The sequence below is a fragment of the Pteropus alecto genome, unplaced genomic scaffold, assembly GCF_000325575.1.
Source record: "Pteropus alecto unplaced genomic scaffold, ASM32557v1 scaffold224, whole genome shotgun sequence".
Lineage (NCBI taxonomy): Eukaryota > Metazoa > Chordata > Mammalia > Chiroptera > Pteropodidae > Pteropus > Pteropus alecto.
Genome location: NW_006436289.1, coordinates 37,850 through 52,627, shown reverse-complemented (window position 1 = coordinate 52,627; position 14,778 = coordinate 37,850). Strand labels below are relative to the sequence as shown.

Here is a 14,778-nt window from a genome sequence, read left to right as displayed (position 1 = left end):
GCTAAATTGGAAGTACCAGGAAAAAAACACTTATGTCTCTTCAACAGCATTTAGAAACCTGAAATGTATATTTTTAAGTCTTTGGTTCAAGAAAATTAGCTCTCTTTTAAACATTATACAGTAATAAAGAAATAGAAGCAAAAAACAGTGAATTGGAGATATTGTCTTAATTTCCTATTTAAAGTCTAGAGTTTAGGTTTTCTTTTTTCCCTAATAGCCCTTTCTTCACAGGCCTATTGTTAAAGTAGTCATTTGCTCTTTAGCATTAACTGTAAGTTTAGTAGCATCTGACTGCAATTTATTTTGAATTCTTTAGGTCCAGAGCAAAGCAAGCAGAAAAAAGTGGCTCCTCGCCCAAGCATTCCTGTAAAACAAAAACCAAAAGAAAAGGTGAGAGATTTGTTTCTCTGCCATTTCTCAGGGATGTGTTCTGATCTATAGGAAAATAGCTTTTCTTCTTGACGTTTACATAATTGAGTGAGTGAATGAAATGGCATTTTTGCTTCTGTAGATGGCAGTGGAATTCTTAAAATTAACAAACTTCAGGTTTAGGCTTTAGCTTATATCTTTATTTTGGTCTCTTTCCCCTGATTGTTTTTCCCTTCTTTGTGGCCCTACATGCTTATGCTTATGCTGCAGGCCACTTAGCATAATAGTTTTTCACTCCACCATCCTTTAGCAATATTTGTCTATAGCAGTCACCCTTCCCTGTGCCCACTATTTTTCTTATGTGGAGAGAGACAGAGAGAAAGAGAGAGAGAAAGAAGGAGAGAGAGAGGAAGGAAGAGAGGAGTTGTGGGGAGATTTTTAAGAATCTTCTGGCTCTTTACAGCATCATTCCATGCCACTGTATTGACGCACATGTCCATCCTGGCTGGTGCCCTCAAGAGCATCAACAGTGCCAAAAAGAGAAGCAAACACCAGTTCTTATTAGGCCATGTCGTCATCTGGTTTCTCACTGTGATGATGAAGAATGGTTACATTGGCAAATTTAAAATCATTGATGACCACAGAGCTGGGAAAATTGTTGTGAACCTTGTAGGCAGGTTAAACAAGTGTGGGGGAATCAGCCCAGATTGCATGTACAACTCAAAGATTTAAAAAATTGGCAGAATAACCTGTCCCTGTCCCGTCAGTTTGGTTTCACTGTGCTGACAACCTCAGCGGGCATCATGGACCATGAAGAAGCAAGACGAAAACACAAGTCCTAGGACTTTTTTGAGGGATATAATATATATGTGCAAATAAAATGCCACAGTGGAAAAAAAAAATCTAAAGATTACTTCTCCATTTCTATAAGATACTTATGTTGAAAACATGTTTTCCAGATCTATTAATAAGGTTTATCATTTGCATTATTTTCTGTTGTAAAAGTGAAGGCATGTAGGGTGTGGGTTTGTTATTTATTTATCTTCTATCCCTGTAGGAAAAACCACCTCCAGTCAGTAAGCAGGAGAATGCTGGCACTTTGAACATCCTCAGCACTCTCTCCAATGGCAATAGTTCTAAGCAAAAAATCCCAGCAGATGGAGTCCACAGGATCAGAGTGGACTTTAAGGTAAAAGTGTTTAGTAACCATGTAGTATATTGAGTGTTGTGGACTTTAGATGAAGAAAGTGATGTTACCAAAGGTGTTAAAGGAGGGGAAATTCAGCACTAAGTGAAGGAATGATTCAGAACTACCATTAGCAGGTGGGTTCAGGTGTATGAGAGCTTTTGGTCACTGTTTGTGAACTGACTGAAGAACATGGGCATTGAAATACTGCTTCCCATCCTGAGTAATAAAGTGCGTTTAGATGAGAACAGTATCTGAAGAAATAATTCTTTTACAAAGGACTTATCAAACGATGATGATTGCTTGATGATGAAGCAACAAAACAGAGAAGTTGAATCCCAGTATATCTTTGCTTTTTGGTTAATGTGAATTGAACCAGTAGATGAGCCTTTTAACAGTTTGTATGTGAGGTTAAAAAATTTAAAGTAGCAGTTATTTTTGAACTCACTGAAATAAATTATTCTTGACGTTCTGGTCTAATTTTACCTTTTTTTATCCTTATTTTTTATCCAAAGTTGTGTCATTATAAAACTTTCATAAATGATTCTTCTTTCCACAGGAGGATTGTGAAACAGAAAATGTATGGGAGATGGGAGGCTTGGGAATCTTAACCTCTGTCCCTATAACACCCAGAGTGGTTTGCTTTCTCTGTGCCAGTAGCGGGCACGTAGAGGTAAGTTAAACCTGCTTGTCGTACCTTTAAAAGGATGATAGTAGATTATTTTGTTGTGATGAAAAAAATCATCATGTTCTGTTTTGTTGGTATGTAGCAGATACTATATCCCCTGTTTTGTTAATGAAGTGCTTTTGAAGTTTTTTAGAAATTTCGAGAAATAATCTGCTTCTTATTAAAGTAGCAAAGTTAGTGAGTGTGGAAAGTTTAATAGTCTCTTAAATTTACTCTTAGAGTTCTGATTTTTCAGTGAGATATCTAAACATAGTTTAGATAGTGTTCTTGAAAAAGAGATGGCTTTGATGGTTTTATATTGAGTACCAAAACCCCTTTGTCTCTAGAGAACTCTTAGCAATTACTAAGAAAAAGGACTAACATCCAGTAAAAGTATAGGTTGTACAGACAGGAATATATAATTCACCAAATGAGAAATAAAAACATGGTGGGAGGGAGCATTAAACCTCTGATGACCAAAAACTGGAAATTAAATATGATAGAAAGGATTATTTGGAAATGGGGACTTTCTATTGATGGAAATCTAATAAATTAGTCTTTCTTTCTGAGGGCTGTTTGGAAGTATGTGTTTATTTTTAAAAAGGGGATGCCCTTTAACCTAGCAATTGTACTACCGGCATTTAACTTACAAATGTAATTAGATAAATTGCTGTACGTGTATATGTACATGTATCTATATGTGTGTATATAATACATATATAACAAACCCTTCTACATATATGTATATATAATAAACAGAATTGTTTCTTTTAGTATCGTTTATGTTAGGGTTGCTTTAGATATTATTGAGACAAAAAATATTTAGTCTACAAGTGCTAGGGATCTACTTTATCTCTTTTCCTACATAATCTAATGCTTTGCATCTACATATATGCTACCCCCAGGAATAACTTATGTACCAGTCCTTCAACTTCTGTGTTTTCTTTTTCCCAGAGTATAATTGCTCTAATTTAAATTGTATAGTCGTACACAGCAATTCCACAGAATTCTTAAAAACAGAATTAATTAATAGCCCACTGCCCTCATTGTACTCCTAAAGCATAACCAGTGCCTGTTGAATTCTCCCTCCACCTGAATTAAAATTCTTTTTTCATGTTGATGTGATTTCAGATTTCCAGAAAACTTATAAGAGTAGTAGAAAGAATTCCCATATCCCTTTCACCCAGAGTCCCCAAATGTTAATAGTTTTTATTTGCTTTATCCTTTTCTCTTTGTGCATTTGTATTTTACAAAATAAGAAATAAAGTATATGTGCATTTTTTTTATGTCAACACATTTTTTTCCTAAAAGTTTGAGAGCAAGTTGCAGACAACGCCCTTTAACTTCTGAATATTTCACTGTATATTTCATAAAACCAAGGACATTATCCTGTATAACCACAGTATAATTACCAAAATCAGGAAATACATTGGTATATTACTAATGTCTAATCTGTGGACCTTATTTAAGTTTGACTAGTCCCGAGAATGCTTTTATGGCAAAAGAAAATTCTAGGTCATCCTCATTCGAATTTTTGAAAATCCCTATATTAATATGAAAATAACATTTCTAAAATTAGACATGGAAAGGATAAACCAGAGCTTACAATTGTTTAGAATATTGTAGAAAACCTTTAAAATCCTCTTTATTACCCCCTACCTGACTCTTACATTCCCACAGCTTTTTGTTTATTTTATGGCACTCAGCACATTCTATGAAATCTTGGATTATATTTATTTTGTTTCTTTATAATTCTAATACCATTCCCACTTTAGTCCCCTGAATCTCCTGCAGTGCCCAATATTGTGCTTTTAAAAAAAATAGAGACATTACTTAATGAATATATGTTGAATAAAATATAGATAGCACCATACTCCTAAAGACCAAAGTATAAAAGTAGGATTTGCTTGATATGTCTACATGTTATTTTACAACTTTTGTTTCCATCTTTCTGTAGTTTGTGTATTGCCAAGTCTGTTGTGAGCCCTTCCACAAATTTTGTTTAGAAGAGAACGAGCGCCCTCTGGAGGACCAGCTGGAAAATTGGTGTTGTCGTCGCTGCAAGTTCTGTCATGTCTGTGGAAGGCAGCATCAGGCTACAAAGGTACAAAACTAAGCAATACAGCTACTTAGAGTATTACTCCCTATCTCCATTTCTGCCTTTGGATTTAGGATTTTGTATTTATATTTTTCTCTTTGCCTGGTCTGTTTTGACTATTTAATTGGGTGTAATCAGTTGCTTATTTTTGTGTTTTAATTTTGAGAATATAGCAGAAAACTTGGCATTGGATAAAATCTCAAATAAATCAGATCTACCTTGTAAGAATATTCATCATTGAATGCCTTAGGTAGGAAATAAATCCCTGTGCTTTAATTGAGAGAAGATAATTTATGAAGAAATTTAAACTGTTATAATCATGTGTTATACTTACTTGAAGATAAGTATGAAATGGGGTATGAAGTAGTAATAGGTGTTTAGGGAAGGTGATGTGATGCTCACCCTTTTGCCTTTATATTTTTTTATAGCAGCTGCTGGAATGTAATAAGTGCCGAAACAGTTATCACCCTGAGTGCCTGGGACCTAACTACCCCACTAAACCCACAAAGAAAAAGAAAGTTTGGGTGAGTACACATGTTATATTGTTTCAGAGAGCATTGTTGTGGGACTGTGGACTTGCACAGCTTATAATAAGAATATTTTTGCTTGAGGATACCCATGTAACAATTTTTTTTGCCTCATTAGAAAAAGCAATCTCAGTAGAAAAGTCAGTTATAGACATTTGTGACTTTTTTAAATAAGAAGAGATACTAAATATAAGAAATGCTATTCAATTTCTTTTCTCTTCCAGATCTGTACCAAGTGTGTTCGTTGTAAGAGCTGTGGATCCACAACTCCAGGCAAAGGGTGGGATGCACAGTGGTCTCACGATTTCTCGCTGTGCCATGATTGTGCCAAACTCTTTGCTAAAGGTAGCTCAAAAAAAAAGCAGTTTTGTCAACTTCTAGATGTTGTACTTGGTGTTTTGGAGGGGGAACACTTCCTAGTCCAGTATACCATTTAGACACATTTACGAAATTCTTGGGCTTGCTCTTTTCTTTACACAGAGAATTATAGCAATTAGAAATGTTCTATTAGTTTATATGGGAATAATTAGGGGGGGACGTTTTATAATAACTAACCACAAAGAAATGCTCTGAGCTGATATTTCTTGAGGTATAAGGTATATAGATATTTGATTGTTTCAGAAATGATTTAAGGTGGTACTGAGTCAAACATTGTATTTTAATAGTTATGCTAGAAAAGAATTATAACATATTATACTCATTCTTTTACTCAGGATAATTTAAAATATTGAAGTTATTTAAAATAAGCAAATTGATTTTAAGTCTATTAAGTAAAAAATAAGAGGGGATACATGGATAAAGCAAATTGTTGAAGGTTGTACATTGTGCAGAATTTTAGGAAATGCTGCTCTAAGCCCTACTGTAAAAGCACTAGGAATAAGGGAAAGTGTAAATTAACTGTATTTTTCTCCCATATCCTCACCTCTTTTTAAAAATTTAAACATTTCTTTGATATGTTTAAGAGATAAAGGTCTCTCTTCCATTCGTCTATTATCTAAATCTACCTCATGACCTTTAAAAATGGGTCTAAAGAAGAGAACTAGTGGCATATTGTAAGAGATCAGAATAATCTTGACACTTTATAGTAATATGTAAACATCCCAAAGTAGATCCATGCTGGCATGTGTAAGTAGTTCCAGAAGAAGAAATAGTGGCTTTCATTTTAGATCAGGTTGGCATATGTAAGTCAAGAGCTTTAGAGTCACTGGTGTGTGAACCAGAGCACTGTTGAAAACTTTGTTTTGCTTTCAGGAAACTTCTGTCCTCTCTGTGATAAGTGTTACGATGATGATGACTATGAGAGTAAGATGATGCAATGTGGGAAATGTGATCGCTGGGTTCATTCCAAATGTGAGAATCTTTCAGGTACAGAAGGTTGGAGCCTTTTTATTACAGTTTCCTTCTTTCTTGATACAGCTGCATTAACAGCTCCCAAAGTACAACAAATGTAAAATTCTGGTAGTTTTGTTATTTGAAGTCTTAAAAAAAATGTTTCTTTTTGGTTTTTAGAATAAACAGCATTATGTCAAGTTCATGCTCATTTATCTTGAACATATCCCTCGGATATATTTACTTGCTGTCCTTTGCTGGTACCATAACCTACTAATTCCCCAGTAACCAAATCCTGGATTAGTATTAATAATGTCCTTTTGGAGATCAATATGTGTGAGTTTTTAGGGGATATTAGGGTCTTAATACTGTTCCTAACATATAGCTTTATATTAAGTTTAGTGGAATAGTTTCCTCTTTTTCCTTTCTCCCACTCTTCAAAGCACCTCTTCATTGTAGGTTTTGTTTTCCTAGATGAGATGTATGAGATTCTATCTAATCTACCAGAAAGTGTGGCCTACACGTGTGTGAACTGTACTGAGCGGCACCCTGCAGAGTGGCGACTGGCCCTTGAAAAAGAGCTACAGATATCTCTGAAGCAAGTTCTAACAGCCTTGTTGAACTCTCGTACCACCAGCCACTTGCTACGCTACCGACAGGTAGGCCCAAGTCTCATTTTGTTTTCTGAGAGTTTGTTCTTAGGTGATTTTTACCTAGTAGTGGAATGTTTTTTGTTTAGTATTCCTTTTCTTTTTTTTTTTGCTTTAAAAATTTTTGCTTTAAAAAATTTTTTTGCTTCATTCTTCATGTAGTTTTGTAGAGTTGCTTGTTTTGTCCTTAAACCATTAAGAGCATTTTTAGAGCCAAGGGTAGGACCTTCTTTGGGGTAAGAAATAGGAAGGCATCATGTCTTCAAAGGCCTTGCTGTTATAAGATCTTTGGACTTTTAACTCTGAAGGCAATGGGGCCAATGAAGGACTTCATCCAAAAGAGTAACCCGATTAGAATGTTTTTTTAGAAAAAAAGTGATTCTGATTAGAGAGAGGGGTAAGTATGGAGAGCGCTGAGCCTAGAGGCAGGAGCAGTGGTGAGGAGACAGTTATAGTCATCTAGGTAATAGAGAAAATGGAGGCCTAGTCTAAGATGATAGTGGAGCTAGAGACCCTTCGGCTGTGGGAAATTCCTAGGGCTCTTCAGGGCATAATTTGAAAACCACTACTTTTTATCTGTACAAGTTGTGAACTATACGTTTGTATGTAGTCACTGGGAACACAAGGTATCATGTTAGAAGAACCACATGGATAGCTTTATCTCAGAACTAGACTTCTGCTTTGTCTTTTAATAAAGCTCCTTTTTTTTTTTTTTGGCATAGGAAAATTAGCTGCCATCTATGTCTTACTCAGAAAGAACTGGATAGTTTCTATTTCTTCATATTAGGTTTGGAAGTTATTAAACGAAGCTCTTAAGTTAGCTTAGCCAGGCTGTTAGATAACTGGCTCCTTTTAACTTTCCTATTGTTGGAGAAATCTTTTATTATTTTCATGTTCTTTATGTGTTGTACTATGAATCATTCAGTACCATCTTTATTAATTTTAACGGAATTTGCATAGATGCCTCATTTTCAGTGTTAGATAAAACAAACACATTTTTCCTGGCAACAGGCGGCCAAGCCTCCAGACTTAAATCCTGAGACAGAGGAGAGTATACCTTCCCGCAGCTCCCCAGAAGGACCTGACCCACCGGTGCTTACTGAAGTCAGCAAGCAGGAAGACCAGCAGCCTTTAGATCTGGAGGGAGTCAAGAGGAAAATGGACCAAGGAAACTACATATCTGTGGTATGTTTCTACAGCAAACTACCAAAATTTCAAGTGCCAGTTTAGCTTCCTTGGGTCTTTTGGAGGATGAATCTGGGTGTAAGCATTAAAAGATGAGTTGTGTTATATTTAGAAATGTCATGTAGCTTCAGATACCTAAAAATACCTGAGTTAAGCTCTGTGTTTCAGAAGATAGGTTATGATAGGGAAGGTAGTATCTGAAATTGGTTCTTTTTATTTGGCTTTCATCTGAGTTCTCTGAAAATTATTTTATATTAAATTAACTTATATTAAAAATATTATATGGAAAAATGATAAATGGTAAAATGTGAAGTTAATTTGTCCCTTTTGAGATAACATTTGGATATTCATTTGTAGATAGATGCCTTTTAATTTTATGGTTTTAAAAGTATAAAGAAATGATCATCTGTTAACTCAAGGTCCGTATTTGCTATTCACTTGTTTATTCATTTTAGTCTAAATGAAAAATTGTGGTTCTTTTGGGTAACTTACCATGATACGGCTATTTTATTTGTATTCTTGCCTTATTAGCCCTGCATCTGTTGACTACCACAAGTTAATTGGGAGCTGAATCTCAGACTTCTCCTCTAAAGAGAAATTACACTATTAAGATGAGACGTCAGTTTTCTAGTGGCTGTCTGTGCCAGATGACTTAGGAGGGAAGGAGGAAGCGATTTTGAGAGCACATTGTTTTATGAATAATTAATGCTTGTTTTTTTGTATACAGTTGGAGTTCAGTGATGATATCGTGAAGATCATTCAAGCAGCCATTAATTCTGATGGAGGACAGCCAGAGATTAAGAAAGCCAACAGCATGGTCAAGTCCTTCTTTATTCGGGTGAATGATATGAATAGTTCGTGTTTTTAATGCTTATCTATGGGTAATTACCCCGTGAGCAGAATGGATTTTTGTCTTCTACATTTTGCTTTGTTATGTGTATAAAACATCTTTTGGTTTAATTCATTCTCCTGATTCTTTGAGAGGAAGTTGGTGAGGTCGCCAGAGTGGATGGGTCTTTCCCTTGGTGGCCTGACATTGTCTTCACATTGACAGAGAAGCTGGTGTGAAGTTGTGGTTTCCAAGTGAATGTCCACATGCTTACATTTTGTTTGTTTGTTTTTCTCTTAGCAAATGGAGCGTGTTTTTCCATGGTTCAGTGTCAAAAAGTCCAGGTTTTGGGAGCCAAATAAAGTATCAAGCAAGTAAGTGAATTCTGTATTACTTTTATTCTCCTCATCAGCTAGAAATCTGAGAGTTCTTATATTTCTAGATTGAGGTTTTTATAGACTAGGTTTTAATATTAAAAGATTAAAAGGTTAAAATGCCTTTTAAGTACTGGCTTAGAGATAACACTTAATGTTTATTATAGTGTATTGCCCTTTTTTTTCTGCATTTGTTACATTTTAAAGAACCTGGTTTAATTTGTGGTGTATGTACACGTGTTCTATTTATAACCTCATAATTGGGCTTGTTATAATTGTGTTCTATTTTAATCACGTTTGATGCCGTCTACCTCTCTTGATTCTTCATATTTAGCCTTGAATTTTTCTTCCAGTAAATTTTGATTCTTTGATAAGGTTATTATTTATTTCTGGGAGTTTAACCAAGAGTCATACATTAAGAATGTATTTTTAAAAATAATAGAACATTTAGACAGTTTCCAAATTTTGTGACTCGCTCTTAAATTCTGTGAATGGCTTGTAGATGGGGCTGAGACCTGATGATATCAAGAATTTGATTATTTTATACAGTTCTGGGTATATTGTAGGAGTTCAATAAATATTTGTTGAATCAATTATTTTCAGCAGTGGGATGTTACCAAACGCAGTGCTTCCACCTTCACTTGACCATAATTATGCTCAGTGGCAGGAGCGAGAGGAAAACAGCCACACTGAGCAGCCTCCTTTAATGAAGAAAATTATTCCAGCTCCCAAACCTAAAGGGCCTGGAGAGCCAGACTCACCAACTCCTCTACATCCTCCTACACCACCAATTTTGAGTAAGGCACCAAATGAAGAGTCTTTATCCATTTCTCTCTAGTTGCAAATGATTGACCGTGAATCTAAATTTAATATACTTCCATATTAGAAATTCTCAGGTCATTCTTAAATATAATAAAATCATATTTTTGCTTCACTTGGAATGTTAATAAGGAATTGGTATAAATACTCTAATGTAATAGACATTGAGATAGCATAACTTTGGACACTTTTATGAAGTGTTTATAGGCAATTTAAGCTGAATTGTTTTCTTTTTTCTTCGAAATCAGACATAGTATTGCCAGTTTTAACTGAATGTCTTTTGGGTCTCCAAGGTACTGATAGAAGTCGAGAAGATAGTCCAGAACTGAACCCACCCCCAGGCATAGAAGATAATAGACAGTGTGCATTATGTTTGGCATATGGTGATGACAGTGCTAATGTAAGTACTTTGGCATACAGGGTCCTACTTATTAGATGTCTGTAATGAACTGTTTGTTCTTTGTGTCTAAATTTTATGACTGAGTGCCATTTGCTTAATGAATGTCACTTAGATTGTGGAACTTGGAGGTTTCTTCAGTAACTGATTTAGTTGCTTTAAAAGATGATCTGCCTTAAATTAACCTGCTGATGTCTAGTAATTTCTATGGGAAGTTCCTCTAAAAGATTTTATGAAAGTCAATAAAATAGAAGTTGTGTATTAAATAGCTTGTGTTTAGTGTAATATAGCAGAATGGTTAAGATCTTTAGTTCTGGCAGGCTGCCTGCATCCATTGCTGTGCCTTATTGCTTAGTTATTGACCTTGGTAAGGAGCTTCTCTGACCCTCAGTTTCATTTTTAAAACGAGGATAAAAAAAACCTCAGAATGGTTATGAGGATTAAAGGAAATAATTTATGTAAAGCCTTAGTGCTTGGCATATAGTAAGCTTATAATAAAAAAAGTTTTTTTAGTACAAGCTGAGAGAACTGACTCTGAAATACAGTTTTAAAGAAGTCAGTGCACTTTTATAAATTTACAACATTGCTTATTTTTTAATTCTCTGTGTTTATAAAATAATTCCAGTTCATGGAAAAGGTACTCAGAAAGGAGGAAAATGGAAATAGAAACATTTAAAAAGGATCATAATTTTTGCATATATTCCTAAGTTAAAGAATTTTAATTGACTTATTGAAGTTGTCTTGACTGATATAAAGCAAATACCAAGGAAAATCTTTGACATTATATTTTTTTAAATAAAAAAATGCCTTTATTTCATAGGATGCTGGCCGTTTGCTATACATTGGCCAAAATGAGTGGACACATGTCAATTGTGCTTTGTGGTCAGCAGAAGTGTTTGAAGATGATGATGGATCACTAAAGAATGTGCATATGGCTGTGATCAGGGGCAAGCAGCTGGTAAGAACTTGTGGTGGGTAAATGTGCAGAAGAGATTCCCTCTCAGTCTCCAGATGTTCTTTCTGTGGCCACCTGCTGCCTCACTGATATTTTTCATAGTGCCTTCAGAGTGCTTTCAGAGTGGTTAGTCAGTAACAAGTATTGGTGTACACTATAGGCAAATTATTATTCTTACCCTTGGAGGATGGGTGCAAAGGAAAAAAAGAAGTCTTCCCTGGAGAGGAGCCCAGATTGTGACTGTGACAGAATAAAGTGGTGACATGAGCTAAGGAAATCTTTGAATTGTAATGATGTTTGCCTGTTAAGCCTATTAACTAGAGAACTGTTAGGCTTCTGACTAGTATAATATTTTTAGAACTGAGTTCTTTCAGATATGATAGCTTTCTAGCAGGATGGTGTTTTAACATAATCTTGAGTTTCATCTTCTCTAAATCAATCTTGTATTTTAGAAGAAAAACTATGTTTTAGTCCAGATTCTAAATCAAATTATAATATTTAAATTTAGTAGTTACAGGGCCCCATGGACAGTGGGAAAGAGAGGAATGGTAGAGCAGGCTTTATGGCTCACATCGCTTCTCTGTAATCAGCAGATTATCAATAAACAAAATGAAATGTAGGAAACCCAGAATGGGGTATTCTGTAGAGGAGGTGAAAAATGGCTAAAACATCTGAAAGTCTGAATAGGACTCTGTTCTTTCTGGATTGTTAGAGATGTGAATTCTGCCAAAAGCCAGGAGCCACTGTGGGTTGCTGTCTCACATCCTGCACCAGCAACTATCACTTCATGTGTTCCCGAGCCAAGAACTGTGTTTTTCTGGATGATAAAAAAGTATATTGCCAACGACATCGGGATTTGATCAAAGGCGAGGTGAGAGAGTGTTAATTGCTTTTTGAATTCTCTAGAAACTCAAGGAACATAGGCTGAATATAGCAAGCAAGATGATAAACTTTGTTTTATCTTCCTACTAGGTGGTCCTAGAATCTCCTCCTTTTAGGAGAAATACAGAAGTCCTGCTAGTGAAGCAGAAGGGTGATTTTAAGATATGCTCTATACTTTCCCTCTGAGAGAGTCAGTATTATGAGCATAATTTATAAAGGGGCACCCTATTAACAGCTACCCTGGGTTTCCATTTAAGGTGGTTCCTGAGAATGGATTTGAAGTATTTAGAAGAGTGTTTGTGGACTTCGAAGGAATAAGCTTGAGAAGGAAGTTTCTTAATGGCTTGGAACCAGAAAATATCCACATGATGATTGGTATGACATGGGCCTTGGTTGTAGGGGAAGTCTGGCTGTAGCACTGGGGTACTTTCTAGACTTCAGTTATAAAATTATTTTATATATGTCTATCTATATATCTATATACACATATGTATTTGTGTATATACACATAAATATCTCATTATCTTCTTTAATAAGTTCTTTTTTCCTTGGCTAGGCTCCATGACAATTGACTGCTTAGGAATTCTGAATGATCTCTCTGATTGTGAAGATAAGCTCTTTCCTATTGGATATCAGTAAGTAGTGCAGTAAGAGGACAACAGCTCCCACAATTTGGGCACTCTGAAGCAATGAGCCATACTTGTTAGCTACTTTTAATTGCTATTAAAAATTAACTACTTTTTTTACTACTTCTTTTGGATTAGGACTAAAGTATCATTTTATGTTGGCTAAATCCAGTGATGGAAGGAAAGTGTTAAATAATATTGTGATAAGTTTACATAGTGACAGATGATTACCAGAATTAGTGAGGTGATCACATTGTAAGGTATAAAAATGTTGAATCACTGTATCGTATACCTGAAGCTAATATAATGAATATGATATTGTATACCAACTATACTTAAATTAAAAAATTTTTCAGAACCAATTGTAAATAAAACCTAAATAGGAATACAAGGTCAGTCTCTTGAGATTCCACCAAATTCCATTCATCTAGATTCAATCCAGATTGTTGTCATAGATCATATACCTCACGCCTCTGTCCTCAATTTTACATTTTTATAGGTCCTTCTAAAAAGGCATTTCTCCTCAATAATAATCAGATTCCCCAGTAAGAATTTTTTATCTTTCCTATATGAAGTAAATTGCTTAAACTTTTAGCAAGCTGACAATATAAATTTAAGATTCTTTTTTTATCTCTCCCTTTTAGAGTCTTATTTCGTTATATGTATGTACTTCAACTTATTCCTGCATTCTAATTCTGATGACACAGTCTATACTCCACATTTAGCTGGAAGCTCTTTGTATAAAGTAGGCTCCATCAGCATCCAGAAAATTTGAAGCACTTACATTTCTCTTGTCTCATGGGGCTTTTCTTCCAAAGGAAACACCTCGGGTTTGCTCGTTCCTTGCTTTGTACACATTGCGGGGCAGTAGTCTCTTCCTGAAGGCCAATAACTGTTTCTTGTAGTAGTTAGTATTTTTCTTTCTCTGCATTTTAGGCTATGATACAATAAAAAAAGATCTGATATTTTCTGAGAGGCTAAAAAAACCCCGAGGACTTCAAAAAGCTTGGAACACCTCAACTAGGGAAATCTATAATAAGAATTCATGAAGTAAAGCTAAATTCTATAAATGAGGGAGACTGGAACCTAGGATGAGAAGAGGTTTTGACACATTAGTCTTTGCTTCTGTTCTCTAATTTGTGGTCATTTTTACAAATCTGTTTGCTAGGTGTTCCAGGGTATACTGGAGCACCACAGATGCTCGCAAGCGCTGTGTGTATACATGCAAGATAGTAGAATGCCGACCTCCAGTTGTAGAGCCAGATATCAACAGCACTGTTGAACATGATGAAAATAGGACCATCGCTCATAGTCCAACATCTTTTGCAGGTTAGTCTTTAATCAAGATGGAACTTGAATTAGATTTTGGGGAGTATTGGGATTGAAGCATAGGAAAAAGTCATTTCTTTGGGAGATCTCATTTGTTCCCCTTTTGATATTTACCTCGTAGCTGGCTTTCTATTGTTTGATATTAGACTTTTCTTAATGAAGGTTTTTATATCGTACCACAGAAATTTCATCTAAAGAAAGTCAAAACACAGCTGAAATTGTAAGTCCTCCATCACCAGACCGACCTCCTCATACGCAAACATCTGGTTCCTGTTTTTATCATGTCATCTCAAAGGTCCCTAGGATTCGAACACCCAGTTATTCTCCAATACAGAGATCCCCTGGCTGTCGGCCATTGCCCTCTGCAGGTAAAAGACTTCATTGACTCCAACAAAGTCAGCTCAAAGATGAGTTTGTTCTTCTTTTAGGCAACTTTATCTTAGTGGCTTTTGCTGATTAAAAATGTTGATTTTCAGTTACCTGTAAATATATATAGCCAGGTCATTGAAACCAATGACTATCACACATTTGTTCTATCTATAATACACTGTATTAC

General features: G+C 35.4%; 1 protein-coding gene across 8 annotated transcripts in view; it reads left to right on the top strand.

Moving 5' to 3' along the window:
• The window catches only part of KMT2A (lysine methyltransferase 2A), a 71,514-nt gene that overhangs the window by 32,977 nt on the left and 23,759 nt on the right, over window positions 1–14,778 (top strand). For 6 of the 8 annotated variants that reach the window (XM_025047494.1, XM_015590111.2, XM_025047491.1 and 3 more), the window contains 19 exons: window positions 317–390; window positions 1,427–1,558; window positions 2,115–2,228; window positions 4,180–4,326; window positions 4,749–4,844; window positions 5,072–5,192; window positions 6,099–6,221; window positions 6,651–6,835; window positions 7,838–8,011; window positions 8,739–8,849; window positions 9,141–9,214; window positions 9,818–10,011; window positions 10,327–10,433; window positions 11,251–11,388; window positions 12,098–12,256; window positions 12,525–12,642; window positions 12,824–12,902; window positions 14,062–14,222; window positions 14,405–14,590. In XM_025047494.1, the coding sequence (XP_024903262.1) occupies window positions 317–390; window positions 1,427–1,558; window positions 2,115–2,228; window positions 4,180–4,326; window positions 4,749–4,844; window positions 5,072–5,192; window positions 6,099–6,221; window positions 6,651–6,835; window positions 7,838–8,011; window positions 8,739–8,849; window positions 9,141–9,214; window positions 9,818–10,011; window positions 10,327–10,433; window positions 11,251–11,388; window positions 12,098–12,256; window positions 12,525–12,642; window positions 12,824–12,902; window positions 14,062–14,222; window positions 14,405–14,590 (2,493 nt within the window). The remainder of the gene's footprint in view (window positions 1–316; window positions 391–1,426; window positions 1,559–2,114; window positions 2,229–4,179; window positions 4,327–4,748; window positions 4,845–5,071; window positions 5,193–6,098; window positions 6,222–6,650; window positions 6,836–7,837; window positions 8,012–8,738; window positions 8,850–9,140; window positions 9,215–9,817; window positions 10,012–10,326; window positions 10,434–11,250; window positions 11,389–12,097; window positions 12,257–12,524; window positions 12,643–12,823; window positions 12,903–14,061; window positions 14,223–14,404; window positions 14,591–14,778) is intronic. The other 2 variants (XM_025047489.1, XM_025047490.1) reach the window with 2 other exon arrangements.